Here is a 27,391-nt window from a genome sequence, read left to right as displayed (position 1 = left end):
TTTGACAACTCCTTACCAGAATTAATTTAAATAACCCTTTATAGCCACCAGCCCTCCACACCATCCTACTTTTGTAACAACCAGTCAAATACCTTAGCTTCTGGGCTGAGAAATGGGCATGCCAAATTTCAGGCCTTGCAAATTATAACAAGCAAGTTTTACATACACCCCAAGAACAGGGTTTTTGATGGAACCCCTGAAGACTCCTTTGGTTCCTGACTCTGCAGCCAGGAGGGGAAGGAGAAGGGCTGCTTCTTCTACAAACTGTTTAGGTTCTTTCCATCAGTTTTATGGATTGAGTTAGATAGTTCCTAAAACGTAAATAAATACAACAGAGATACAACAAATATTTTTGTAAATGGGATTGGCCTGCTCTTTCCAGCCACTGAAGGAACAGAATGTTTTTATGAAATAAATCATGATTTATATCAAATAATTTTCCTGTTAGCTGCCACCAGTATTTCCTGCCATTTTAGCTATTTAGATGTGAATTCTTAATATTCTTTATGAATATGAAAGTGCTAAATGAGAATACTCATAGATTCAGTATACTCAGTCATTTTTCTTTTGTAAATCACTGAAGTTGTCAAAAGACTCTCTAGTTATAAAAGAAATCCAGATCAGGAGATATCTGAATTAAAAGAGCAAAATTAAATGACAAAATAAAAAGACCTGAAGAAGGGCTCTGTGTAGCTTGAAAACTTGTCTTTTTCACCAACAGAAGTTGGTCCACTAAAAGATATTGCCTCACCCACCTTGTCTCTCTACAATAAAAATATTATTTTCCTGCAGAGATTGTGGTGAGAGAAAAGGATCGTTTCCTTTATTGGATGGCTAGATGAATGGTTGCCAGCAAACCTAGAACTCTGAACATAATCTTCTTCCTTTTTTCTTTCTCATTTGTTTCCTCTCTGTTTCTTTGCTTTGGTGTTGGTGGTGGTGGTAGTGCGTGTGTGGGAAGATATGGCACTAGGACCCTTCTCTCATCTCATTCTATGCTTTATATTATAATGTTTATATTGTGGTAGCACCTAGAGGCCTCAACCAGGTTGGAACCTCATTGTGCTAGGCACTGTACAAACATACTTAAGGAACTTTAAGAAACATGTCAAATTCAGTATTTTCATAAGTTTTGCAAATATATTAACTGTATTTTGAAGTAAAATAGAAACACACATTGACTTGATACTTTGGGAACTGATTGGAAATGCTGGTGCAGAGGAGGTGGAAGCTGATGGCACAGAGAATCAAACATAAATCATAGCATTCCATACACATATACAGGTCCTGTCATATTAAAGGATCTCAAGGACTCTACCAAATAATGGGGCAAATCCTGTTCTTCTTTGAGTGAGACCAGAGAGGGAGCGCTCTCACCCGGCCAAGATCAAGGAGCCGGCCGCTGTGAGACCCCAGTTGGGTCACACCACCTCGGTCCCTTCACCTGCTAGGGTCGCGTCAATCCCCGCCCTGGTGGCAGCACAGTTGAATCCGGACCCTCCCCATTTGCCGGCCCCACGGAGCCAACAGCTACAGCTCCCATCGACTCCTGAGGCATTTGTGGCAGCCCATGACTTGTTACGCCATATGGCGCCATTTTTCCCTCACAGGAGGGACAAATCGCTAGAACTGGGCAGTCCCACGGCACTGTCAAGGGGAAAGTCAGCGATGATGTCACGGCACTCACCATTCCCAAACCTCCACCCAGCAGGAATGGCCCAGATGTGGGAGCCATGCTGGTCCCCTAGCCCATGCCACAAACTGTTGGTGCCCAGCAGTGCAGCTCCTTAGTGCAGCTCCTCAGAGACCTCAGAGTCAGAGTCTGATCCATTTGCTCAGACAGGAGTAGGAGCAGGAGATCAAGGATCGTCATGCTTACCCAGCACCGTGGCCTGCTCACTGGCAACAACTGACGCAGTGGCTCTTCTGGAAACCCTGGGCTTTCCACCAAAGCCAAGGGCGAAGCCAGGGGTCCCAGTCTAGAGTGGCGTCGGTATCTTCAGTTACATTTATACCAGCTCCGGCGCCTCCAGGAGTACCAGGAGTGGCTCTGGCTTGCAGTTCTGTGTTTCTAACCAGCGGGCCATTGTTAGCAGGTACTGCTGTAATACTTGTGGAGCAATGGCTAAGTTTACAGAGCTGCTCCCTCAGGACTCCTATGCCGAGTTTTCAACACTGGTGGAGGAGGGGAAGCTTATCTCCTAAGCCTCACTACAGGCCGCTCTGCATGGGGCAGATGCGGCTACTCAGGTTACGGCCACAGGGATTGCCATGAGAAGGAGCTCCTGGCTACAGATGTCTGGTCTGCCTTATGAAGTCCAGCAGACTATCCAAGATCTTCCCTTTGAGGGTTCAGCTCCCTTTTTCCGAAAAGACAGTTAAAAGGCTGTATAGCCTAAAGGACTCGAGAATCACCCTCAAGTTGCTGGGCCTCCACACTCCTGCCACCCAGCGGAAGTACTTCAGGCCGCAACCCCCTCCACGGTTCTACCAAACACAGAACCGGCAGGACGGTTCCCAGAGGAGGAACAGGAGCGGCAGGAAAAGACAACACCCATCCTCAGGCCATGACTCTGGCCGATCCAAGTCATCTTTGGGCCAGAAACAGGCCTTTTGAAGGTGTGCACAAGGACAGTGCACCAGTGCATGGACTGAATCCAACCACCTTATCGTCTCGTCCTGACTATCCCCTTTCTACCCTGCATGGGCCCGTATCACATCGGACTGATGGGTGCTCCGCACGGTAGAAAGGGGATACTCACTCAAATTCTTGGCCCTCCTGCCCTTCCACCCTCCTAACCCCTCCCTCACGAGCAACTCTTCAGACAGGAGGTGCACTCATTCCGATCACTGGGAGCAGTGGAAGAGAAGCCCTAAGCAAGGGCTTCTATTCTCGGTATTTCCTAATACCGAAAGCCAAAGGGGCTCAGGCCCATCCTAGACCTGCGAGAGCTCAACAGGTTCATGAAGATACTCAAGTTCCACATGGCCACTTAGGCCTCCATCATCCCTTCCTTGGATCCAGGGGACTGGTATGCCACCCTCGACTTGAAGGACGCGTAATTTCATGTAGCAATCACAGCGTTCCACAGAAGGTATCTCAGGTTTGTGGTGAGCAACAACCACTTCCTGTTCACAGTCCTTCCGTTCGGCCTGTCAGTGGCGCCTGGAGTATTTACCAAATGCATGGCAGTCGTGGCTGCAGAGGCGGCAGGTACAGGTGTTCCTATATCTCGACGACTGGTTGATCAAAGGCTGCTCTAGAGCCCAAGTGGAGGCACAAGTAGACTTCATAAGAACAACATTTGACAGACTAGGCCTTCTCCTGAATGTGGGGAAATCTATGTTGTTCCCGGTTCAGTGGATAGAATTTATAGGGGCGGTACTGGACTTGACACCGGCCAGGGCATCCCTCCTGGAAGTGAGGTTCTGGACCTTGGGTGATATCCTTCAAAGTCTCAGGCAGTTCCCCACCACCACAGCAAGGAATTTCCTGAAACTCCTGGGACACATGACTGCTTGTACCTATGTGGTGCAACACGCCAGGCTTAAACTCCAGCCACTTCAATCATGGTTAGCCTCAGTGTATTGGCCGGGTTGGGACAGTTTGGACAGGGTCATGACTGTGCCTTGTGCAGTCCACGACTCCCTCCTGTGGTGGCTTGACCCGCTGGTAGTGTGTGCAGGGATCCCCTTCACCAGCCCCCAGCCATCCCTCTCACTAGTGATGGACGCGTCAGCCTTGGGGTGGGGAGCACATCTGGGAGACCTCAGGATGAAAGGCCTCTGGTCTCAGGCGGAACTCGCTCTCCACATCAATGTCAGAGAGCTGAGCAGTCCGCCTGGCATGCCAGACTTTTGCCCACTTTCGCAGGGAGATATGTATCAGTTATGACAGACAACACCACAGTGATGTTTTATATCAACTGATGGGGGGTGCACGTTCCTCTCCCCTGTGCCAGGAAGGCTTCAGGCTGGGGACTTTAGTGTGGAGCATTCAATACACGTGCAAGCATCTTACCTCCCTGGAGTACAGAACGAGTCGGTGGACCATCTCAGCAGGTCGTTCCACGGCCACGAGTGGTCCCTATGCCCGGATGTCACAAACTCCATCTTCCAACGGTGGGGCTTTCCCCAAATAGACCTGTTTGCCACACGATGCAACAGGAAGTGCCAGCAGTTTTGCTCCTTCCTGAATCGCAGCCCGGGCTCCATTGCGGATGCGTTCCTCCTCCCGTGGGGAAGCCATCTCCTATACGCATTTCCACCTATCCCTCTCGTTCACAGGTGCTTCTCAAGATACGGAGTGAAGAAGCTTCGGTGGTATTGATAGCTCCAGCCTGGCCCCGCCAACACTGGTACACGTCTCTCCTGGAAATGTCCATGGAAGCCCCAATCACCTTGCCACTCTTCCCAGACTTGATTACTCAGGATCACGGCCCTCTCCAACACCCAAACCTCGAATTGTTGCACCTCATGGCGTGGAAGCTCCATTGCTGAACCTGATGGAGTTCTCCTGCTCAGACCCGGTTAGACAAATCCTCGTTGGCAGTAGGAAACCTTCCACCAGGGCTACTTACCTGACCAAATGGAAGAGATTTTCAATTTGGTCGGTGCAACACTGTCCATCTCCGATACTTGCCTCCATACCACTTATACTGGACTACCTTCTCCATCTTAAGCAGCAGGAGTTGTCCATGTCATCAGTAAAGGTTCACTTGGCCACCATTTCGGCCTTCCATCCAGGCGCAGAGGGCCGGTCGGTCTTTACCAACCCTGTGGTCAGCCGTTTCCTGAAAGGTCTTGACAGGCTATATCCACACGTCCGACAACCGGTCCCAGCCTGGGACCTCAATCTGGTTGTGACGTTGCACTCTATATGATTTTATGAAAATATGCTAATGAGTGTGACTATAATGTAACTGGAATATGCTGCATGCAAAAGGTCTCTTGTAAGGTATAATTACAAAGCTTATAATCTACTGGGTGTGGTCATCCTATTTGTATGTATGTATCATTCTTGTATATGAAACTAGAAATATGAAATATAACTCTGAGGGTCTATTGTAATTATGCAAAGTGAGGGCCATTAATGGTGGTTTGGAATCTTGATGGCTCCCATTAACCAGGACAATTAACTGTGGATGGCTCTGTTTGCTTGCAGGCCTTCCTGTAAATCAGGCAGGGAGGAATGAAGGCTTAGGGTCTCACAGGACATGTGACCATGTCACCTGGTACTGGAATCCATCTTAAACCTGGTGCTTTTCCATTTAGAAGGAGGGGTGGAGACCAGAGAGACAAAAGATTCCCGCCTTGTGCCAAAGCTATATAAGGGGTGGAACAGAACAAAGGGGATTGCAATCATGAGAAATCCCCTAGCTATCACCTGAGCTGGAACAAGGGCTGTACCAGGGGAAAGGATTGTGCCCAGACTAGGAAGGCGTCCAGTCTGTGAAAGAAACTTATTGAAACAGCTCTGAGGGTGAGATTTTATCTGTATTCGGTTTTATTACTGTACTAGGCTTAGACTTGCGTGTTTTATTTTATTTTGCTTGGTAATTCACTTTGTTCTGTCTGTTATTACTTGGAACCACTTAAATCCTACTTTTTTATTTAATAAAATCCGTTTAACTTATTAATACATACTCTGGGTTAATTAATATCTTGGGGGGAGGGGAGCAAACAGCTGTGCATATCTCTCCCTCAGTGTTATAGAGGGCGAACAATTTATGAGTTTACCCGGTATAAGCCTGCAGCTTTTGGGGGATGTTGTTCAGACCTGGGTCTGGGTTTGTAGCAGGCTAGCATGTCTGGCTCAAACCAGGCAGGGCACTGAAGTCCCAGGCTGCCAGGGAAAACGGGCTTAGAGGTGTAGTATAGGCATATCAGTTGGCAGTTCCCAAAGGGGTTTCTGTGATCCAGCCCGTCACACTGGTCCTTTCCAAACTGATGGGGTCACCCTTTGAACCACTGGCGATGTGCTCCCTGCTCTACCTCTCATACAAGGTGGCGTTTCTGGTAGTTATAACCTCGGCCAGGAGGGTGTCTGAGCTCAAGGCCCTAGCATCAGAGCCTCCTTACACGGTGTTCTATAAGGACAAGGTTCAACTCAGGCCTCACCCAGCTTTCCTCCCAAAGGTTGTCTCCCAGTTTCACATCAACTGACATTTTCTTCTCAGTGTTCTATCCTAAGCCACACTCCATCGCCAGGGAGCAGAGGCTTCACTTGTTGGCCGTCCACAGAACACTAGCCTTCTATATTGAAAGGACAAAATTGTTCCAGAAGTCCACTCAACTGTTTGTGGCCATGGCAGACAAGATGAAAGGTCTTCCAGTCTCCTCTCAACAAATTTCGTTGTGGATCACGTCCTGCATCCGTGACTGCTATAACCTGGCAGGGCACACTCCATTAGGGCGAAGGCTTCTTCAGTAGCGTTCCTGGCGCAGGTTCCCACCCAGGAAACATGCAGAGCAGCGATGTGGTCCTCTATCCATACCTTTACATTGCATTATGCTATCACTCAGCAGGGCAGAGACAACGCAGTCTTTGGTAGAGCAGTGCTCCAGTCATCTGAACTCTGACCCCGACTCCAGAACTTAGGGCTAGGAGTCACCTGGTTGGAATGAACATGAACAAGCACTCGAAGAAGAAAAAACGGTCACTCACATTCTTGTAACTGTTGTTCTTCGAGATGTGTTGTTCATGTCCATTCCAATACTCACCCTCCTACCCCTCTGTCAGAGTAGCTGGCAAGAAGGAACTGAGGGGGTGGCGGGTCGGAAGGGCTCTATATTGAGCGGCATAGAGGCACGACTCCAGGGGGCGCCTAGGCTGACTGGACGAATCATAGGCGCTGACTCTGTGGGTGCTCTGGGGCTGGAGCATCCATGGGGAAAAATTAGTGGATGCGCTGTCCGCACTAGCAGACAAGCTCTCCTCCTCCCCCACCCCCCACCGAGTGCGCTGCATCCCCGCTCCTCTGCCTACCTCCCAGCGCTTCCCACCCAGCCGTTTGGCAGCGTGCTGGGAGGGAGGGGGAGGAGTGGGAACATGGCATGCTCAGGGGAGGAGGTGGGGAAGAGGCGGGGCTGGGGTGGGGATTTGGGGGCGGAGTTGGAATAGGGGCAGGGAGGGGGCAGAGTTGGGGCAGGACAGGGGTAGGAGGGGCAGAGGGGGTTGCGCACCCACTGGCGGGAGCAGAAGTCGGTGCCTATGTGACAGATGCTGCTAGGGGAAAAATCTTCCGGCTGCCATCCATGGAGCGCGCGCGCGCACACCTGATTGGAATGGACATGAACAACACGTCTCGAAGAACAACAGTTACGAGAAGGTGAGTAACTGTTTTTTCCATGGCTTTTTTCTGTCGCGGAGTCATATATGTACAAACATATATTAAAGGTAAGTAAATACTGCAAAACGTCTGTGAACTTTAGTTCACATTTTTAAATACATTTACTTCAAATGTACTCTGACCCCTGTTATGTTCTGTTGCTGTGAATATTATAGCAAATGAGTTCGTAGGTAAGGATCTTCTTGGAAACAGTAAATATTAGTGAATATTCACTGAATGTGAATTTTAAAGGTCAGATCACAATATAAGGAGGTATAGCTGCAACATTCAGGCACTTGTATTTCTGGCTGAGATAGAGGGCACAGACACTATCGTGTTTCTTCTGTGTAGACTCCCTTGAAGTTCTGGATATTTTAAAATTGTGTGTATGTACACACACACACACACACACCTCTCTCTTCCAAAATCCCACAGATAGCACAGCTGGATGCACTATGATATTTCTGCATTAGTGTTCTAGAAGTTGCCAGGAAAAAACAAGAATTTACACTTCAAGGAGCCCAAAAGTTTTTCTTCACAGTTGTTAGTTCTGTGGCTCAAGGTAGAAGAAAGGAGTCTGTGTTTCTGGTAGACAATATGTAGGCAATCGTCCCATCCTCGGCCAGACTATGGGTAATTAGCATTTGTTTGGTGGCAAAAAGTCAGCTCTGAAGCTAATAGGGAAAATTAAAACAGGACATAATAGCAGACAGTTCCAAAGAAGAGAGCTGGGAGGTACCCAAAGTAAGAAAAAGACAGTACTTTTTAAGACTGTACTTTTGTTTAATTGGCCCAGTGTAACCAAATTCAGACCTGTTGTTGCGGTGACATTGTCATTGTTGTCTTTTTTAAAGATGAACTAGAAAACAAACTTGAGATCCCTGAATAGGGTTACCATATTTAAAAAATAAAAAAAGAGGACACTCCACGGGCCCAAGCCCTGCCCCTTTCCCACCCGGCCCTGCCCCTTTCCCACCCTGGCCCCAGCCCAACTCTGCCCTTTCTCTGCCCCTTCCCCAAAGTCCCCGCCCTAACTCCCCCTCCTTCCTCCCAGCCATGCGAAAAGGGCTGCCTGAGCGCTACCGGCTTTACGGTTTGCTGGGCAGCCTCCAGACCCTGCGCCCCCGGCCGGCGCTTCCCCAGCGCAGCTGGAGCCCGGGAGGGGAAGCGCCCAGCTGGGGGCGCAGGGTCTGGAGGCTGCTCGGCAAACCATGAAGCCGGTAGCACTCGGGCTTCGGGCAGCCCCTATGCCTCTGGACCCTGCGCCCCCGGTCGGGCACTTCTCCTCCCCGGCTCCAGCTGCTCTGCTCCTCCCCGGACTCAGACTTCGGCTCTGTTTAAGAGCCAAGCTGCCTGAGCCAGCGCTACCGGCTTCGGGCAGCCACCGTGCCTCCAGACCCCAGCCGCCGGCCGGGCACTTCTCCCCGGCTCCAGCTGCTCTGCTCCTCCCCGGACTCAGACTTTGGCTCTGTTTAAGAGCCAAGCTGCCCAAGCCAGCACTACCGGCTTCGGGCAGCCCCCGTGCCTCTGGACCCCAGCCGCGGGCCGGGCACTTCTCCCCGGCTCCAGCTGCTCTGCTCCGGCGGCGCAGGGTCCGGAGGCACGGGGGCTGCCCGAAGCCGGTAGCGCTGGCTCGGGCAGCTTGGCTCTTAAACAGAGCCGAAGTCTGAGTCCGGGGAGGAGCAGAGCAACCGCGGGAGAGGAAGTGCCCGGCCGGTATTTTTCCTGGACATGTTTGGCTTTTTGGCAATTCCCCCCGGACAGGGGTTTGATTGCCGAAAAGCCGGACATGTCCGGGAAAAACAGGACGTATGGTAACCCTATCCCTGAACAATAACAAAAATAAGTGAGATTTTTAAAAACAATATGCATGTGAGCACATACATGTGTTTTAGTAGAATATCTTTTCTGACTGCTCTGGGCTATGTCATGCATTGTGGATTTTTAGCACTCATTTTATTCTCTGAGCTCACTTGCCTAATCAAATTTATTCATAAAGGTATAATTTATCTGGAAAGATGCCTGAGGCACAGTAGAATTTCAGGCCACATCAATCTAGGTCCAAAGAAACTGCAGCATCTTCTGCTGCGGAACAGTTTTAATCCTGGGAAAGAGCTGAAGAGACAGTAAACTATTAAATGATCTTTTTGAGACAGAGGCTGGACACCATGCAGGATGTTGGCACAGCTACTCAAAGGTATTTAGGTGCCAAATTCCCAGGAGTCTCTGTGTCTGAAAGGGGGCCAAGAATAGAAGCTCTGACCCAGAGTGTCAGCAGCTCTGTACTACAAGGTGTAGTTTAGGGGAGACATTGCCCCACCCAAACTGCAAGTCTTGGGAAAGCATGGAATTTGCTCCCCCACACACATGGCTCCATTGGCCTGACTGGAGCTGTTCCCCCCTCTCCCCCCCCAATGTAGAAGTCAAACTACAGCTATGCTGTACTGCTAAATCAAGCAGAACTGGCCCTGGGAGAATCAGGTCAGATGCTTTCCAGTACCCACAGCACCTTCCTTGTAGCTGGAGAAGGAGAAAGTGGTAAACACTTGTTTGAACCCCAGAGATCCTTTGCTGCTCTTACAACCCCTTGTATCCATCAGCATGACATACACTAGAGCAGAGGACTAAATCAGCACACAGTCAGTCCAGAGTTGGGAGTTCAAAAAGGACACCTGTGCAGTCCCTTCCTCAGTTGTGCTCCTTGGCCAGAGCTGAAGGTCTGGGCCAGTATTTAGATCAGTACAAAAGCTGGAGCTCAAAATGGTAGATCCCGAGCCTCGTAGCTTTGGTCTTGAGGGTACTGTACCACCTGTGCTGAAAGATAAAATGACTGTCCTCACATTTGGATGACCTCAGTAAGAGACAACATAGCTGAAATTCAAGAGTGGTGAGGCTCCCAGAGGGAGCTGAATCCACGACTAAAGAGCATTATTGTATCACTTTGATCTTTTGGACAGTTCTCTCATCAGAGGAGTTTTTGTTGTTGGCAGCCTGAAAATGTCTAAATGAAAACAGATGGGTGTCAAGGTCTGCATTTGAAGCAGTCAGTTCTGGTGGTTAGAGCTATAGTCAAGAACAGGTAAAGGGTTGGAGCTGGTTGTAGAGGTGGGACTGAGCTGAGGGCAGCTGAAACCCAAGGTTGGGGACAGACTGTGGGTCAGAACCGAGATCAGAGTTCATAGACAAGCCAATTCAGGATGGTAGTCAGAGTCCAAACACAGGGCAAAGGTCAAAGCCTGATAGGAGTCACTCTGGGGATCAGGAGGCAGCTACAGGGCTGGAGTGGGTCAGTAAGAGGGCATGAACAGTCAGAGGAGGGCACAGGAAAGGCTGAAGCAGGCATGAATGAAGCTCAGGCAAGGCCTGGGCAGGAACTGGATCAAGGGCAGGCTGGAAACCATAGAAGTCTGTGACACTGTGAGAAAACAGGAGGGTTCCTGGCCAAGAAATGCTGTTGTGCAGACTAACTTGCAACTCTGGCATGGTCAGAGAAATACCAGTGCCTGGCGGGTCATCTGATCCAGGTCCTGCCCAGGGATAGTCTGCTGCAGTACACCTGAGTGCTGAGTTGCAGCAGGCTCTGCTTGAAGGATGAGTCAGTGCAGCATGCCTGAATAGTAAGTCAGAGTGCAAGTCATGGCTGCTTAGTGAGCAGCCCCGGTCTGGCTGCAGGTTTCCCACCCATTGGGTATCCTAATCCACATACGGCATTGGTAAAATGTGAATTCTTTGTCATTAACAAGTTTATAACACCTCCTGTATCTATTTAGAACCTTTATATAAATACTTCCACCTCCCCTGCTTCTACAGTCTTGTACTAGGATTGTCAGAAGGTGAGTACCCTGCTGCCTGTTTTTTAAGTTAAAGGTTAAAATAATATGTAAGTTACCCTGTTCTGCACCAGTTACTGTTTTGTTATGCTTTGTCTTTAGCTATGTTTATTATACCAATGAATGTGCAGTACTGTAAAGGAAGTAAAACAACAAATTTTACTGTTAGTTCACTTTTACTCCTATCCCAGACATCCTGACTCCATGTATGACAGCTTGAGATAGAGTTCCTAATTTGATATGGACTTATTCTTTATTATGTTGTCAAAGGCCATGCCTGCCCTCTAGTGCTCCCTTCTGGCTACATATGGCTCTGGTGAGGCTAGTCTCAGTTTTCCCTTTACTCAGGAACCCTTAAAAAGTCCACATTGCCAAGATATTTAAAACATTCCTCTTCTGGGGTCCAATTTATTAAGTCCTACACAAAGCCTTACGAAAGAAAACTCACAAGGGCTTCCTCCCAGTTTCTACTGAGCTGACCCCCCAGGGTCTGTCTTCCTTTTCTCCCAGCACTTCTTGCCTAGGGCTTGGCCTTCTCCAGAGATAAAACTAGGATCTTTCCCCTCCTGACTCAAGGCACTTCAGGAGCCTTCTTAGTCCCTGCAGTGTCCACAGACATTGGTTACCTACAGCTGTCTTCTCCTTTGTAAGGCCCAGGTGCCTTCCCTTTTGCCCAGTTGGGGAGCAGAAAATCAGCCCAGGTGCACTGGACCCCCCTCCCTCTTAAAGAGGCCAGTCATTCAGTGACCTCTCCCCATCCCCAGAGTCTTCCTATACCCAAAGTTAGGCTCTATGGTCCTCTTTTTGTCAAATTCTCCAGCCAAGGGGGCACTTCTGACAGGAAAAGGTCTTGTAAATCTTTATTACTAGCCCCCCATCTTGGCATCCACAATGTGATCAAAGCTTGGCCAACACTATGTCCGGTGCACTTCATACAACACATGTGGTCTTCAAGGGTTCCTGGTGTGACATCATGCTCTGTATGATTTTATAAAAGCATGCTGATGAGTATGAATATAATGTAACTAAAATACGCTTCATGCAAAAGGTCTCTTGTAAGGTATCATTACAAAGCTTATAATCTACTGAGTGTGGTCATCTTATTTGTATAAATATATCACTCTTGTATCTGAAACTAGAAATATGAAATATAACTCTGAGGTCCTATTGTAGTTATGCAAAGTATGGGCCTTAATGGTGGTTTGGAATCTTAATGGCTCCCATTAACCAGGACAATTGACTGTAGATGGCTCTGATTTACTTGTAAGTCTTCCTGTATATGCATGTGCTGGCAAGTGGGTAATGAAGTCTTACAGTGACATGTGATCATGTCACATGAACTGGAATCCATCTTTAACCTGGTGCAATTAAATTGAGAAGGAGGGAGTGGGAACCCAAAGGGACAAAGAATTCCCGCCTTATGCAAAAGATATATGTCGGTGGAACAGAACAAATGGGGCAGTCATCATGAGAAATCCACTAGCTACCACCTGAGCTGGAACAAGGGCTGTACCAGGGGAAAGGATTGTGCCCAGACTAGGAAGGCATCCAGTCTGTGAAAGAAACTTAATGAAACATCTCTGAGGGTGAGATTTTATCTGTATTCAGTTTTATTACTGTACTAGGCTTAGACTTGCGTGTTTTACTTTATTTTGCTTGGTAATTCACTTTGTTCTGTCTGTTACTACTTGGAACCACTTAAATCCTACTTTCTGTATTTAATAAAAACACTTTTTACTCATTAATTAACCCAGAGTGTGTATTAATTCGGGGGGGGAGGGGCAAACAGCTGTGCATAACTCTCTATCAGTGTTGTAGAGGATGGACAATTTTATGAGTTTACCCTGTATAGGCTTTATACAGGGTAAAATGGATTTATTTGGGGTTTGTACCCCATTGGGAGTTGGGCATCTGAGTGTTAAAGACAGGAACCCTTCTTACGTTGCTTTCAGTTAAGTCTGCAGCTTTGGGGCATATGGTTCAGACCCTGGGTCTGTGTTGGAGCAGGCGGGCATGTCTGGCTCAACAAGACAGGCTGCTGGAGTCCCGAGCTGGCAGGGAAAGCAGGGGCAGAAGTAGTCTTGGCACATCAGTTGGCAGCCCCAAGGGGGTTTCTGTGATCCAACCCATCACACTTGGCATGTCATAATTTGTACTTTCTGTATATTTTGAACATCCAGTCCTTGGGATACCTGTGAAGTAAGTCAGCAAGGTCAGGCTGCGACTCTGATTAAATTTGTATAAAGCTGTTTCACTCCTCTTTAGGAGTTTTCCAAAATACGCATAACCCCCATCAGCACTGAGAAGACCATGACAATATTTAACCTCCTCTTAAGGTTTCCAGTTACTAAGGTCAGAATCACCTTGCTTCAAGCTTTTAGGGTTTCATTTAACTGAACCCCCATCTATTCTTCTTCCACCCACATTGTTATATGAGTAAAACCTCCCCTTTCAGCTCCACTATGTCCTTTCACCACTTTCTCTTCTCCACATTTTTGTTCTTCCGTCACCAGAGCTGGGCAACTGATTTGCAGTTACAAGGTGGACCTCATAGTTTTTACCCCCGCCCCCTTTTGCTGCTTCTTGGAGCTCTCCTCTTCCTCAGCTTCTGGCACATCTCTTTCTGCACCTACTCCTGTGTATCCTGAAGATGTGACTCTAGGGTAACAAACTCTTCAATGGACTTGACTGACCTGCTTTCTTGTTGGCTCAGAAGGCTTGTGACATTGCAAGGCAAGCTAGACAGTCTGGTGACTTTATTAACCTGCTCCATTCACTTTCTCTCACACTCAGCAAGTACATTGGCTTTGCATACATGTGGGGGTACTTTATATATTTTTAATAATTGTAAAAAAAAAAGTTTGGAAGTGGCTTCTTTGTGTTTCTCTGCATGTGTATGTCTAACTTTCTGTGCTTCTGTTTGTGTGATTTGTGCTGATTACATCTGATGTTCATGTGGTCCCTGTATGTATTTGTAAAATTGGCAAAGCTCTGTTAGGTAAAATCTATATATGCCTTAACTTTTCCACAAACTCCAGTTTTCTATGCTTTGAATAAAGAGAAGGAATGGGTGGGTGGGACAAGGTAGTCTGCAAACATGTGTGCCTTGCTCACCAACTATGGGCTATAACTTGGTTGTAGGCACAATGGTTAGATGCACTCTTGCAATCAGACCTTTTGACAAACTAGAAGAAGTAAGAAAGCAAGCAAGGCAGCTTTTTCTGAAGATTAGTCGTGTGAGCAATTTGTTTTCATTTTAAAATAGTTAACTATTGACCATTACGTACATTTAGTTTACAGCAGTGTGTATATGTTTGTATCTGGGGATATGTGTATAGCACAATCCAAGACCACACCTCAGTAGACATACTTGTGCTAGTTTTACCTATGCTAGCACTGCTAAACTGTAGATGTGGTGTGGGCTGTACAAACCCTCCTGGAATCTAGCTGCAAACTCAGTTTGCTGAAGCCCACACTGCCACCTCTACAATGCTATTTTTAGCCAAGCTAGCGCAGGCCTGCCTACCCCAGTTGCAGTCACACCTTGGATTGCACATCCTTAGGCTATGGCTAGAGTGCGAGGGTGTGATTGTAGCAAGATTCAGCATATTTTACCTGCTTTAGCTCTAAATATTTTGCTCATGTAGCAAACTACAAACAGAAAATAAGTATCAACTCCTTATGTGTAAACTGCAAGTGAAACTGTGATTGTAGCAAGGGTAGGCGGACCCCATGCTAGCTTTAGTTTAGCCAGCATAGATAACAGTAGTAGGCATGGTGACACAGGCTTTATCACAGGCTAGTAAGCAACTGAGTATATATCCAGGCTCCTTGAACGCTTAAACTCAGATTGCTAGCATGCGCTACCATGTCTCCACTACTATTGTTACCTGTGCTGGCTAGATTAACCCTGGCACAGTTCTGTCTACACTTGCTACAATCATACATTCACCTGCAGTGTAGACCTATGCAAGAGATTCATGCTTTTTGTTTTCTGTATGTAGTTTGCTACATAAGCAAAATATTTACTGCTAAAGCATTTGATATGCTGAATCTTACAGAAAGTCTTTTGTTTGTGTTTACAGTCTTACAAATACTAAAATGTACATTCTGAAAGAGTTAGTTTGTTAGCAGAGTGGAGATACTTTGTGATAAGAACAAGCAAAAATGTTATCAAATCCTTTTACCAAGAATAGTTTAAGCAAAGTGTGCATTTTGTCTTATAATTTACTCAACCCATCTCTTTATTCACGAGTTGAATACGGTCTCGCTGATAAAAAGTTAACAGTAAATACATAATGTATATTTCTCAGTTAATTTCTTTTAAAGTAGGATGTTTGTGTTTTTACTACAAAATTATTTTGAAAAAACAAATATGAGTGTGTCTGCATACTTTGGGGTTTGTCTACATTAATGTTATCAAAGCTGGGTGTAAAACATGGGGAAAAGAGGGGGAATTGGGAGCAGGGTGTGATAGGAAGGTGACCTGGGAAGCCTTGCTACCAGTGATTCAGAAAGTAATATATTTTCTCTGTGCTTTATAAAAACTAGTTTTAAACAGGTGTCTGAGTTACAATGGAAAACTGCTACCTGATGATCACTGATAAAGTCCCTCTCAGAGTGAAATAAATTGCTTCTTCAAGAAACTTTTCTCAGGAGTTTGGGACAGTTTGAGCAACAGTCAGATGACCAGTGCACCCGCTAGCGGGGTGTGTGTGTGTGCGCGTGCGTGGGGGGGGGGGGGGAGAGAGGCAGAGTGAGGGCAGCTGTCTTCAGCAGTGTTACTGAGCATGCTCAGTCTGTGCAAGCCAAGCAGCAGATTGAGGGGGCGGCACATGACCTTGCATGCCCTCCCCCATGTGTTGCCTCAACAGATGTCTGCAGTTTTCTTTTTCATTTGTCAGTCGGCAGCCACAACTAAGAATGTGGTTTTGTATTTTCAATGCTTGTTTCTCTTCAATTATTCTGTGTGAACACACATTGGGGCATTTTAGTTAATATTAAATGTATTTTTCTGTATTTTATCCTTTGCACATATGCTACACATCTTTCTTTTTACATTTTACCTTTTCTCATACATTTAGTTGCAGCTCTTTATCATTTCTAGGGTTGGCACTACATGTAAGTTAATGGCTTAAAGGATCTGGCCCATGAACTAAATCCTAGTGGCTTCCTTCCCTAAAAGAGGTGGGCCTTGGGTGGAGGTCATAGGATTTTAAAACATCTGCTTTTGCATTTTAGCTTTTTTTCCTGTTATTTTAGCTGTAGTTCTTTTTCATTTGTAGGGATGGCACTATAGGTCAGTCTGGTTTTGTGGTTCTGGGCCATACACCAAATCCTATTGGTTTCCCTACATAGGGCCCTTGGGGAGGTCATAATGGCTTGGGCCAGGCCCATCTCCAATTATTCATGTAGGATCATTTAGATTTACAAGTATCTATTTTAACAAGAGGAACAGGAGTACTTGTGGCACCTTAGAGACTAACAAATTTATTAGAGCATAAGCTTTCGTGGACTACAGCCCACTTCTTCGGATGCATATAGAATGGAACATATATTGAGGAGATATATATACACACATACAGAGAGCATAAACAGGTGGGAGTTGTCTTACCAACTCTGAGAGGCCAATTAATTAAGAGAAAAAAAACTTTTGAAGTGATAATCAAGATAGCCCAGTACAGACAGTTTGATAAGAAGTGTGAGCATACTTACAAGGGGAGATAGATTCAATGTTTGTAATGGCTCAGCCATTCCCAGTCCTTATTCAAACCGGAGTTGATTGTGTCTAGTTTGCATATCAATTCCAGCTCAGCAGTCTCTCGTTGGAGTCTGTTTTTGAAGTTTTTCTGTTGTAATATAGCCACCCGCAGGTCTGTCACTGAATGACCAGACAGGTTAAAGTGTTCTCCCACTGGTTTTTGAGTATTTTGATTCCTGATGTCAGATTTGTGTCCATTAATTCTTTTGCGTAGAGACTGTCCGGTTTGGCCAATGATGGCATATATCACATTGGTAGATGTGCAGGTGAACGAGCCCCTGATGGTATGGCTGATTTGATTAGGTCCTATGATGATGTCACTTGAATAGATATGTGGACAGAGTTGGCATCGGGGTTTGTTACAAGGATAGGTTCCTGGGTTAGTGGGTTTGTTCAGTGATGTGTGGTTGCTGGTGAGTATTTGCTTTAGGTTGGGGGGTTGTCTGTAAGCGAGGACAGGTCTGTCTCCCAAGATCTGTGAGAGTAAAGGATCATCTTTCAGGATAGGTTGTAGATCTCTGATGATGCGCTGGAGAGGTTTTAGTTGGGGGCTGAAGGTGACAGCTAGTGGTGTTCTGTTATTTTCTTTGTTGGGCCTGTCTTGTAGGAGGTGACTTCTGGGTACTCGTCTGGCTCTGTCAATCTGTTTTTTCACTTCAGCAGGTGGGTATTGTAGTTTTAAGAATGCTTGATAGAGATCTTGTAGGTGCTGGTCTCTATCCGAGGGATTGGAGCAAATGCGGTTATATCTTAGAGCTTGGCTGTAGACAATGGATCGTGTGGTGTGTCCTGGATGGAAGCTGGAGGCATGTAGGTAAGTGTAGCGGTCAGTAGGTTTCCGGTATAGGGTGGTATTTATGTGACCATCGCTTATTAGCACAGTAGTGTCCAGGAAATGGACCGCTTGTGTGGATTGATCTAGGCTGAGGTTGATGGTGGGATAGAAATTATTGAAATCATGGTGAAATTCCTCAAGGGCTTCTTTTCCATGGGTCCAGATGATGAAGATGTCATCAATGTAGCGCAAGTAGAGTAGGGGCGTTAGGGGACGAGAGCTAAGGAAGCGTTGTTCTAAGTCAGCCATAAAAATGTTGGCATATTGTGGGGCCATGCGGGTACACATAGCAGTGCCGCTGACTTGAAGGTATATATTGTCCCCAAATGTGAAATAGTTGTGGGTGAGGACAAAATCACAAAGTTCAGCCACTAGGTTAGCTGTGACATTATCAGGGATACTGTTCCTGATAGCTTGTAGTCCATCTTTGTGTGGAATATTGGTGTAGAGGGCTTCTACGTTCATAGTGGCCAGGATGGTGTTTTCTGGAAGATCACCGATGGATTGTAGTTTCCTCAGGAAGTCAGTGGTGTCTCGAAGATAGCTGGGAGTGCTGGTAGCGTAGGGTCTGAGGAGAGAGTCCACATAACCAGACAAGCCTGATGTTAGGGTGCCAATGCCTGAGATGACGGGGCGTCCAGGATTTCCAGGTTTATGGATCTTGGGTAGCAAATAGAATACCCCTGGTCGGGGTTCTAGGCATGTGTCTGTACAGATTTGTTCCTGTGCTTTGTCAGGGAGTTTTTTTAGCAGATGGTGTAGTTTCTTTAGGTAATCCTCAGTGGGATCAGAGGATAATGGCCTGTAGAATGTGGTGTTAGAGAGCTGTCTAGCAGCCTCTTGGTCATATTCCAATTTATTCATGATGACGACAGCACCTCCTTTGTCAGCCTTTTTGATTATGATGTCAGGGTTGTTTCTGAGGCTGTAGATGGCGTTGTGTTCAGCATTGCTGAGGTTATGTGGCAAGTGATGTTGCTTTTCCACAATTTCAGCCTTTGCACGGTGACGGAAGCAATCTATGTAGAAATCCAGTCTGTTGTTTCGACCGTCCGGAGGAGTCCACGCAGAATCCTTTTTTTTTGTAGTGCTGGTAGGGAGGATTCTGTGGGTTAGTATGCTGTTCAGAGGTATGTTGGAAATATTCTTTGAGTCGGAGACGTTGAAAGTAGGATTCTAGGTCACCGCAGAACTGTATCATATTCATGGGTCTGGAGGGACAAAAGGAGAGGCCCCGAGATAGGACAGACTTTTCTGCTGGGCTAAGAGTATAGCTGGAAAGATTAACAATATTGCTGGGTGGGTTAAGGGAACTACTGTTGTGGCTGCTTGTGGCATGTAGCAGTTTAGATAGTTTAGTGTCCTTTTTCCTTTGTAGAGAGGCAAAGTTTGTCTTGTAAATGGCTTGTCTAGTTTTTGTAAAGTCTATCCATGAGGAAGTTTGTGTGGAAGGTTGGTTTCTTATGAGAGTATCCAGTTCTGAGAGCTCATTCTTAATCTTTCCCTGTTTGCTGTATAGGATGCTGATCAGGTGGTTTCGCAGTTTCTTTGAGAATGTGTGACACAGTCTCTCAGCATAGTCTGTGTGATATGTAGATTGTAATGGATTTTTTACCTTTAGTCCTTTTGGTATGATGTCCATCTGCTTGCATTTGGAAAGGAAGATGATGTCTGTCTGTATCTGTACGAATTTTTTCATGAGGTTGATGGATTTCCACTCCATACGGCTAAATGCAGTGCCTTGCATAATGACAGGTTTCAGAGTAGCAGCCGTGTTAGTCTGTATCTGCAAAAAATTTAACAAGCCTCTGCACATATTTTAAAAGATCTCACTGTGTTTATGTTCTAGCTTTTTTTTTTTTTATGCATTTAGTTGTGTGTCTTTATAATTTCTAGAGATAGTGATACTTATCAGTCACTGGTTTAGGGGTTCCATCCGTCCACCAAATCCTGTTTTCCCTTCCTAAGTGAGAGGATCAGGAGTAGAAAGGGATTAGGACAGAATCTGAAGGGCAAAGGTTTAGGTCAGACCATCAGTTTTGGGATATCATAATTTCCTATGATGTCTGGTTAAGGCAAGACTTCTGGTGACATTGAGGAAGCTGGGATTTCTGGTGATGTCATCCTCCTTATATTATCCCTCAATCTCCTTGACATTTAGTACTACAATACAACTTGCAGGGCATAAACCAACCTCTAACTAATTGAAGAAAACTTTGCCTGGAGGCAGATTATCCCATAACTGCCCACATTGCAGGGTTTTTGTACCACCAGCTGGTGCTGGCCACTGGGTCTGACCATAGGTCTGATCCAGAATGGCAATTCCTATGTCTGTCCATTCCAAAATAAGATTCCTGGCTATTTCTTTAACAGATATAATAGAGATTAGAATTATTTTAAAAATGATAACTGTTGGCTGAAATTTCAGCCCAGATATTTAGCTTATATGAGTAGGAAATAAGTGAGAGAGAGAGAGTGAATAAAATAAACACTTTTTAGTGGTTTCATAGTTAAGGTATTGAGATTTGTACTTAGAAACAGTACTTACAATCCTTCTACTTCACATGTAAATAACTAAATGTAGCTTCCAAATCTAACACATTAACTTTTCATGGATCAGCTGAATTTTCCACAACATTTTCTAACTTTAGCAGAGTAACTTATGAAAATGAGCTCTATTTGAAATTTTTCTTGAGAGGCTCACATTTCTGGGGATCTTTCTCTCTCTCATAATAGCTCAAGGACAAGGCCATTTAAAAATTTAAAACTTAAACACAAAAACAACTATTCCCTATATTTGATCTTCACAAAAACTAGCAGATAAAACAGTCAAATTCTGCTAGCTACTTCTATTCTCTGACACCGCCAGCCTGTCTGACCAGCATCACTCCTCACAGTGACCCTAGGGAGCCAGTGGGACAGGCATGGTAGCAGGGAATATGTTTGAAAGCTAAATGTGGTAAGGGATTTGAGAGTCCTGTGCTGAGAAGCAGAGTTAGGAGGTAAAGTATGTTAAGGTGTGGTGCTGTGCAGATGTGGGTGCTTGGGGATAATTCCAGCTGTTGGGAGGGGGGGGGATTTGGTGGTACAGGGAAGACATCATCTATGTGGGGGGTGGGACACGAGGTCCTAAAGGGGACAATAAATATCAATGTTGGTAGCAATGTACATGACAAGCTATTAATATTGATTTAAAAACAAAACAAAACAAAACACCAGCTTGGAAATCCCTCCAAATTAAAATAAAATAGAATAAAAAGTCAAGATTGTATTGCCTTTTGCACTTATGCAACCTTAACTCTGACCACAAAAATCAACTCTCAAATACCACATTATTTCATAACATTAACCCTTCCTTATACATTCCCATCTAGTTACTACAACACCTTACACCAACTCACCATTATTATTTCCTCTGTTGCACTGTTGTCACAAAAGCTTCATAGGCAAATGAAAAGAAACCATAAAACACATGTGATCTGAACCCGTATTCATCCCTTGTGCACTATTATGACAGTCTTTGTACAAGAATGCCTTGTGAGGTATCATTTGAAAACTCATAACTCACTGGTCAATATTATCCTGATAAAATATGTGTGGGAACATCATCTGTAAAGTTATAAAATGCCACTGTATAGTGTTACTAAAACATATTCCAAGTCTGGGGAGTGGCCAAACCAGTTCTTCAGAGACAAAAGACAAGCTGATGCCTCAGCGAGGTGTAATCAGATCAAATGAGCCATCACCTGCTTACTTGGCTATTCATTGGCAGGAAAAGGGACATGGGCGAAAAATGTACATCTTAAAAAGAAACCGCTTGGGGTTCCCATCGACACAGACTTTTTGTCTCTTGAACCTCAGCTGGACATGCTTCCTGAAGAAGGGAAAGAACTATAAGGGAGGCAGACACCCCAAATGATCCCTCCCTTTCTCTCTCTCCGCAACACAGACACCTGAAGAACAACAGAAGCAGCACTGGACTGAGGGAGGGAGCCTGACTAAAAGAAGTTCAGCCAGCAGGACTTCTGAAACATGGTGACAGAGACCTTGCTTTGTATTCACTCTAGTTTAAGTTAGGCATTAGTTGCGTTTTACTTTTACTTTTCTTGTAATCAATTCTGACTTTTATGCCTCTTTATTAACTACAAAAGGATAGATTTTAAGCGAATAAAAGTAAACTTGTTTTATTGTATCTAAACCAGTATGTTTGAATTGAAGTGTTTGGGAAACTAAATTTGGGATAACAGGATTTGTGCATATCCTATTTTATTAATAAAATGGGCTTTATATGGACTTGTATTGTCCAAGAGAGAACTGGGCAGTATAAGACGTACATTTCTAGGGAAAGTGTGGAACTGGGAGTTGCTTGTGTTGCTCTGTAGTGAGATTCTAGAGTGGCTGGCTGCAGCACTCCTACAATAACTGGGAGAACCGTACAGGCTGGAGGATATGTGAGAGCAGAGTAGGAGTGGTAGCTCTCACAGAGAAGCAGTGTAAAAGGCACCCCAGGTTAGAGAGTGAGGGGACACAGCTGTTCATCAGTCCATATTGTACAACACAACCATGCTTCTTCCCACAAACATTGGTGTACCTCTTAGTGCTATCTTATGTCTCTCGCTCTCACACACCACACACACACACACACACACACATACGTTCAGCATTAAAGTTGTGAGTAATGGAGGAGGTATAATTTCTTCAGTTATAGCTTATTCTTAATCATGACACTCAAGTTATACACTATAGCGAGGCGGTGGGACACCCCACAGCCCTGCTGAGGGCCGAACCTCCCCTAATCCCAATGTGGGCGGAGCCACCGGGTCCGGCGCCCACCCCTCCGAGGTCACGGCCCCGACCCGGAAGTATAAAAGCTCGCCTGCAGAGCTCAGTGGAGCCCAGGCCAGCGGAGAGAGCAGACGTCTGTGGCCAAACTCCTGCTTGGGAAACAGCCGCAGGCCGCGACCACCCTGCTGAGTCACCGGGCCAGTCGAGCCTGCCCCGTGCCAGGTACCCCGAGGAGAAGCCGAGCCAGCCCCGTGCCAGGTACCCCGAGGACGAGCCGAGTCTGCCCTTCGCCACCTACCCAGAGGAGCCAATGCTGGTGGAAAGCACCGACGACAGCAAGACGGCCCAGGTGCCATACGAGGGGGAGTGTGGAAGTAGCCTGGGGGCAGCTGACCCCAGTCTGGCTGCTGCACTGCCAGAGCCGATGTCAGTGTGTTGCGGCCAGGATCCCCACTGACAGCAGCGAGTTTCCATCGCTGCTAGGGCCCCGGGCTGGGACGCAGTGGAGTGGGAGGGCTTGCGTCCCCCCTGCCACCCACTCCTTGGGTGGCAGACTCCCCCCTTTTTTCCCCTGGCCTAGAGAGGTTGGGGGCTGCTACAAAGCCCGACCCAGCCCCTGCTTAAGGGCCTAGGCCTTTGATTGACTATTTGCTACTGACCCAGCCCCAGCTTCAGGGCCTGGGCCACTAATTGACTATTTGATTACTGCCCCGCCCTGACTTAGGGCCCGGGCCGCTATAGACTTTGCCTCAGCCCTTGCTTAAGGGCCTGGGTTTCGGACCTCTGGACTCAGCCCCTGCTTATGGGCCTGAGCCCCTAACTGTGTGCCTTTTGCCCCGGACTACCACCAGACCAGAGTGAGGCACTGGGACAGCCCACAGCCCCGCTGAGGGCCGAACCTCAGCCCAAACCTACTACATACACATATCTAGACTAATACTGTAAACAGGACCAATTTGCAATCAGACTGGTGATATGCCTCTGGGACACGGTGTAACAGGGCTTTATGGCCCCTTCTGCCACACCCTGTCCCAGGAAGCAGCAAGGTGGGAGGAGAAGAGCAGCAAAGATAGGTCCTCCAGGCCTGCCTAGAGAGGCATCACTGGGGCAGCCATCTTTGAAGCTAGAAAGTCCTGGTCCTCCAAGGCTACAAACAGCAAATCAGTGCCCAGCAAGCTCAGATAAAAGGAGATGCAGGGCCTTAGCCCATTAGTTCCTGACTGGGACCAGAAGAGTGAAGAAGGGAGCTCCTCTTTGGCCAAAGGAGCCTAAAAAGAAGTGGTTATGGTTGACTGAACTTACACTAAGATTGCAGTGGGAGAAGAACCTGAGGATGCTGACCCTGAGATTGGGCTGGAGATAAAAGGACCCAACAGCAACAGTTGATTGGATTTGAGCAGTATGTGTCTGCTGTGTATAGGGTTCCTGGGTTGGAACCTACTGGCCACAGGTAAAGTGGCATAAACTCCAAAAGGGGGCAGGGCTGATTTGGGAGCCCAAACAAAGAGCTGAATTTAAAGGGCTCAGAGCTTGGTTGACGAACCTAGCAAGGGCCAAGAGACTTATTTGCTGGACTCTTTAATATCCCAGACTAGATTTGTGTGACTTCACTAGAGGGCCAAACCACTGAAGACCTGCCAAGATCAGTCAGCAGCCTGCAAGGGTCACTAAGGGCAAGAAAAGGATTGCAATACCCCATCTAGTTGCTTGGAAGCTTCAAGAGGTGAGTGCCCTTTTACAGGCCCTTTGTGATATCACCCTTGTTATATGAGAAACAATAAAACATGATTATAATATCCCAATTATATCATGCTATGCCTCAAATCAAAATTGGGTGGCCCACTTTTTACTAGTCTACGAACCATAGAAGTCAAACCTGCAGGCCATCGTGCTTGTTGTATGAGCCATTTTCATTTGTTTTCTACTGTGCACAGTGTTCTAAATATGATAGTTAAATATGGTAGAACTAAGACTCTAAATTGTATTAAAAATAGAAGTCCATGAAAGCTGATGCAGGGGGCGCAAATGGGGCACCAACATTAAAGCGCTAAGTCAGCGGTACAGGCCAGTACTGGCGGCTACTTTTTACTGGTACGGCGTACCAGCCCATACCACCTTACTTTCACTCCTGCTTATTGGCTCAATACAAGGATAACTGGATGACAATGGCCTGTGACATGCAGGAGCTCAGACTAGATCTAATGGGCCCTTCTGGCCTTAACCTGTATGAAAACGCCTTGGTGAAACAAAACCCCGATGTGTTCACTTTAAAACATCCTCCAATCTAATTCAAGCTTTCTGGAGGAGGAGGAGGAGAGCTGAATTGGAGAGTCTATGTCTTTGTAGTTGGGGGAGTCTTTTACAGTAATGGCTGACAATAGGTCTGCTTTGCCTTTTATTGTAATGTATAGTCAATATATTTATCTGAACTCACTACATGCTGGGGGGAGGGGAGGAAGCTATTCCCAAGGCTGGGTCACTGACTTAAACAGCATCTCAAAGCCTCTCTTTTTGTGCATGTGTGTCCCTACACGCTTCAAGCTACTTGCTTGCCACAGATCCACTCCTGGCAGCAAAGAAATCAAGTGAGTATCCTCTTTTCTCTGGTGCAGGGAATGAGAGCACCTCCTTCTACCTGATTCCTGCCCACTGCCTACCGAATGCATTTTTCAAAGTAACAGTGTTGATTATTAGATTACTCTTCATTTTAAAAAGTATAAAATGGCTCTCCAGTACCTTTTGGCATAAATTACTAAAACCAAATCAACTAAAACTAGCAAATAACCCTAGCAACAGCCATTAGCACCACTCAGCCCACAACAGAAGAACTCACACTCCCATTCAAACCACAGCCCCCTTCATGCCCCCTCCATCCTCAACATGCAAGGTATACCTGTCTTGCTGCATACATATGGATGGAGCAACAGAGGGTCCTGTGGCACCTTTGAGACTAACAGAAGTACTGGGAGCATAAGCTTTCGTGGGTAAGAACCTCACTTCAAGTGAGGTTCTTACCCACGAAAGCTTATGCTCCCAGTACTTCTGTTAGTCTCAAAGGTGCCACAGGACCCTCTGTTGCTTTTTACAGATTCAGACTAACATGGCTACCCCTCTGATACTTGACATATGGATGGGTTATTCCTCGTCTCTTAAGTATTTCAAAGCCATGAGTCTATGTCAGAAAAAGCTATTAAAAAAAAAAATCATGCACACTTCCACTGTCCCTCCTTTCACAATATTCCAGGATACTCTAAATTATAGATCTGCTTTGAGACTAGTCTAATTGAACTCTTGTACAAGACTGCCCTCTGCTGGTTCTATTAGTAATCCACAGCAGTGGTCTCCAAACTTTTTTGATCGCGCACCCCTATCAGTAAAAAATTTGAGCACGCACCCCCTGCTGCGCCGAAGCGTGCCAAAAAACAAAAACAAACCCTGACTCCCACCCAAACTGCTGAAGTGCAAAAAAACAAACAAAAAACCCTCCTCCTACTGTGTCCCCCCAAGGATCCTCTTGCACACTCCTTGAGGTGCACGCACCCCACTTTGGAAACCACTGATCTACAGAATCACATCATTCATACCTGGGAAAGGGAAGGCCTGTTTTGACAAATGAAAACCTCCTCTCATGCATTGCTGTGATGTCTCAGGTGTGTTTGTGGAGGTTTGGACTGTTTATTAAGATGAAACAATCTTCCTTGCACTTGAAGATAAATAACTCAATCCACTTAAATGATATATGACCTGGGAACAAGCTTTCTTTGGTATTGGACTGAAATCAAACTTTCCCCAGTCATAGGGTAGCAAGCATAAAGGGTTTAAAATCAGGAAAAAAATGAAGACCACAGTAAGCTAGAAGGATGTAGGATACCAAACTCTCTCAGTGACCACAGATAGGGGCAGGGTTTGAAAGGCAGCATTATAAAAAAAAAAAAAAAAAAAAAAAAAAAAAGCAGCATCAGATACAGGTGCATGCAAAACAAGTAAGTGTCTAATAGAGCTGTACAAAACTCTTAACTCAGATAAATTTGCCTGCTTTCCGGTTTTATTACAAACATAACACTGGGGCCAAATTTGTAAGAGATTTTGGTAATTCTGGTCTGACTTCAAATGGACCTTGGTTGACTAGTTTCAAGTGAATCCTGAACCATTCAAACTCAGTTGTACTCCCCAGTCGGTTAGGTTTGTACCCATCTGTTATCTCCTGTCTTGTACTTAGCTTGTAAGTTCTTTGGGGCACGGATCGTCTTTTTTGTTCTGTGTTTGTACAGTGCCTAGCACAGTGGAGTCCTGCTTTAGGACTAGGGCTCCTAGACACTACAATTAAACAAAAATATGGTTAAGCTCAAAACTAAGTCCAAGTGAACTGAAACAATAGTCCGGAAAGCTCTCTTGCTAGCCTCTACATAAGCTGTTTAAAGCATGGAAGAGAATCCTAAAGAAATCTACCATTGACTGATTTTTGTTTTAGAGCATCCAACTGGAATGTTGGTATAGGATGATAACCTGGAAAAAAAATCAGGAGATGGGAAAAGGCAGAATGGATACCTCTGACACTACATACACCACCAAAGACTATGGGTTAATACAAGGAAAACAAGAAAGCAGAGGGGACTTTATAGTAAGGGTGTGTTTTAGACTCCGAATATCGCAGAATTGGAGAGAAGAGGTAATACTGTTAATAGCGATTATTTTAAATCTTGAAGATTTTTAGCCACCAAGGATATCTCTGCACTGCAGCTGGGACTGAGCCACCCAGGCTGGGTAGACAGACTTCCGCCAGCAGGGCTCGAGGTAGCGGCCTTAGAACTGTGGACTTTGCAGTTTGGGCTAGCGAGTGGGCTCTCAA

General features: G+C 46.0%; 2 protein-coding genes across 3 annotated transcripts in view; both read right to left on the bottom strand.

The window, feature by feature from the left end:
• Positions 1-9,490: 9,490 nt before the first annotated feature.
• Positions 9,491-18,621, bottom strand: LOC135976633 (uncharacterized). The gene is made up of 2 exons (XM_065573517.1): positions 16,877-18,621; positions 9,491-13,353 (listed from the first exon to the last, which is right to left on the bottom strand). The coding sequence occupies exon 1, from the start codon at positions 18,619-18,621 to the stop codon at positions 16,891-16,893; it is 1,731 nt and encodes a 576-aa protein (XP_065429589.1). The 3' UTR covers positions 9,491-13,353; positions 16,877-16,890.
• MRPL42 (mitochondrial ribosomal protein L42) overlaps positions 16,632-27,391 on the bottom strand; it is a 26,017-nt gene continuing 15,257 nt past the window's right edge. The window contains exon 6 of one of the 2 annotated variants that reach the window (XM_065573915.1): positions 16,632-19,543. In XM_065573915.1, the coding sequence (XP_065429987.1) occupies positions 19,516-19,543 (28 nt within the window). In that variant the 3' untranslated portion in view covers positions 16,632-19,515. The remainder of the gene's footprint in view (positions 19,544-27,391) is intronic. The other variant, XM_065573741.1, reaches the window with a different exon arrangement.

Source organism: Chrysemys picta, chromosome 1 (assembly GCF_011386835.1).
Source record: "Chrysemys picta bellii isolate R12L10 chromosome 1, ASM1138683v2, whole genome shotgun sequence".
NCBI classification, from domain to species: Eukaryota; Metazoa; Chordata; order Testudines; family Emydidae; genus Chrysemys; species Chrysemys picta.
Note: the sequence above shows the minus strand (reverse complement) of the source record. Positions and strands in the feature narration are given on the sequence as shown.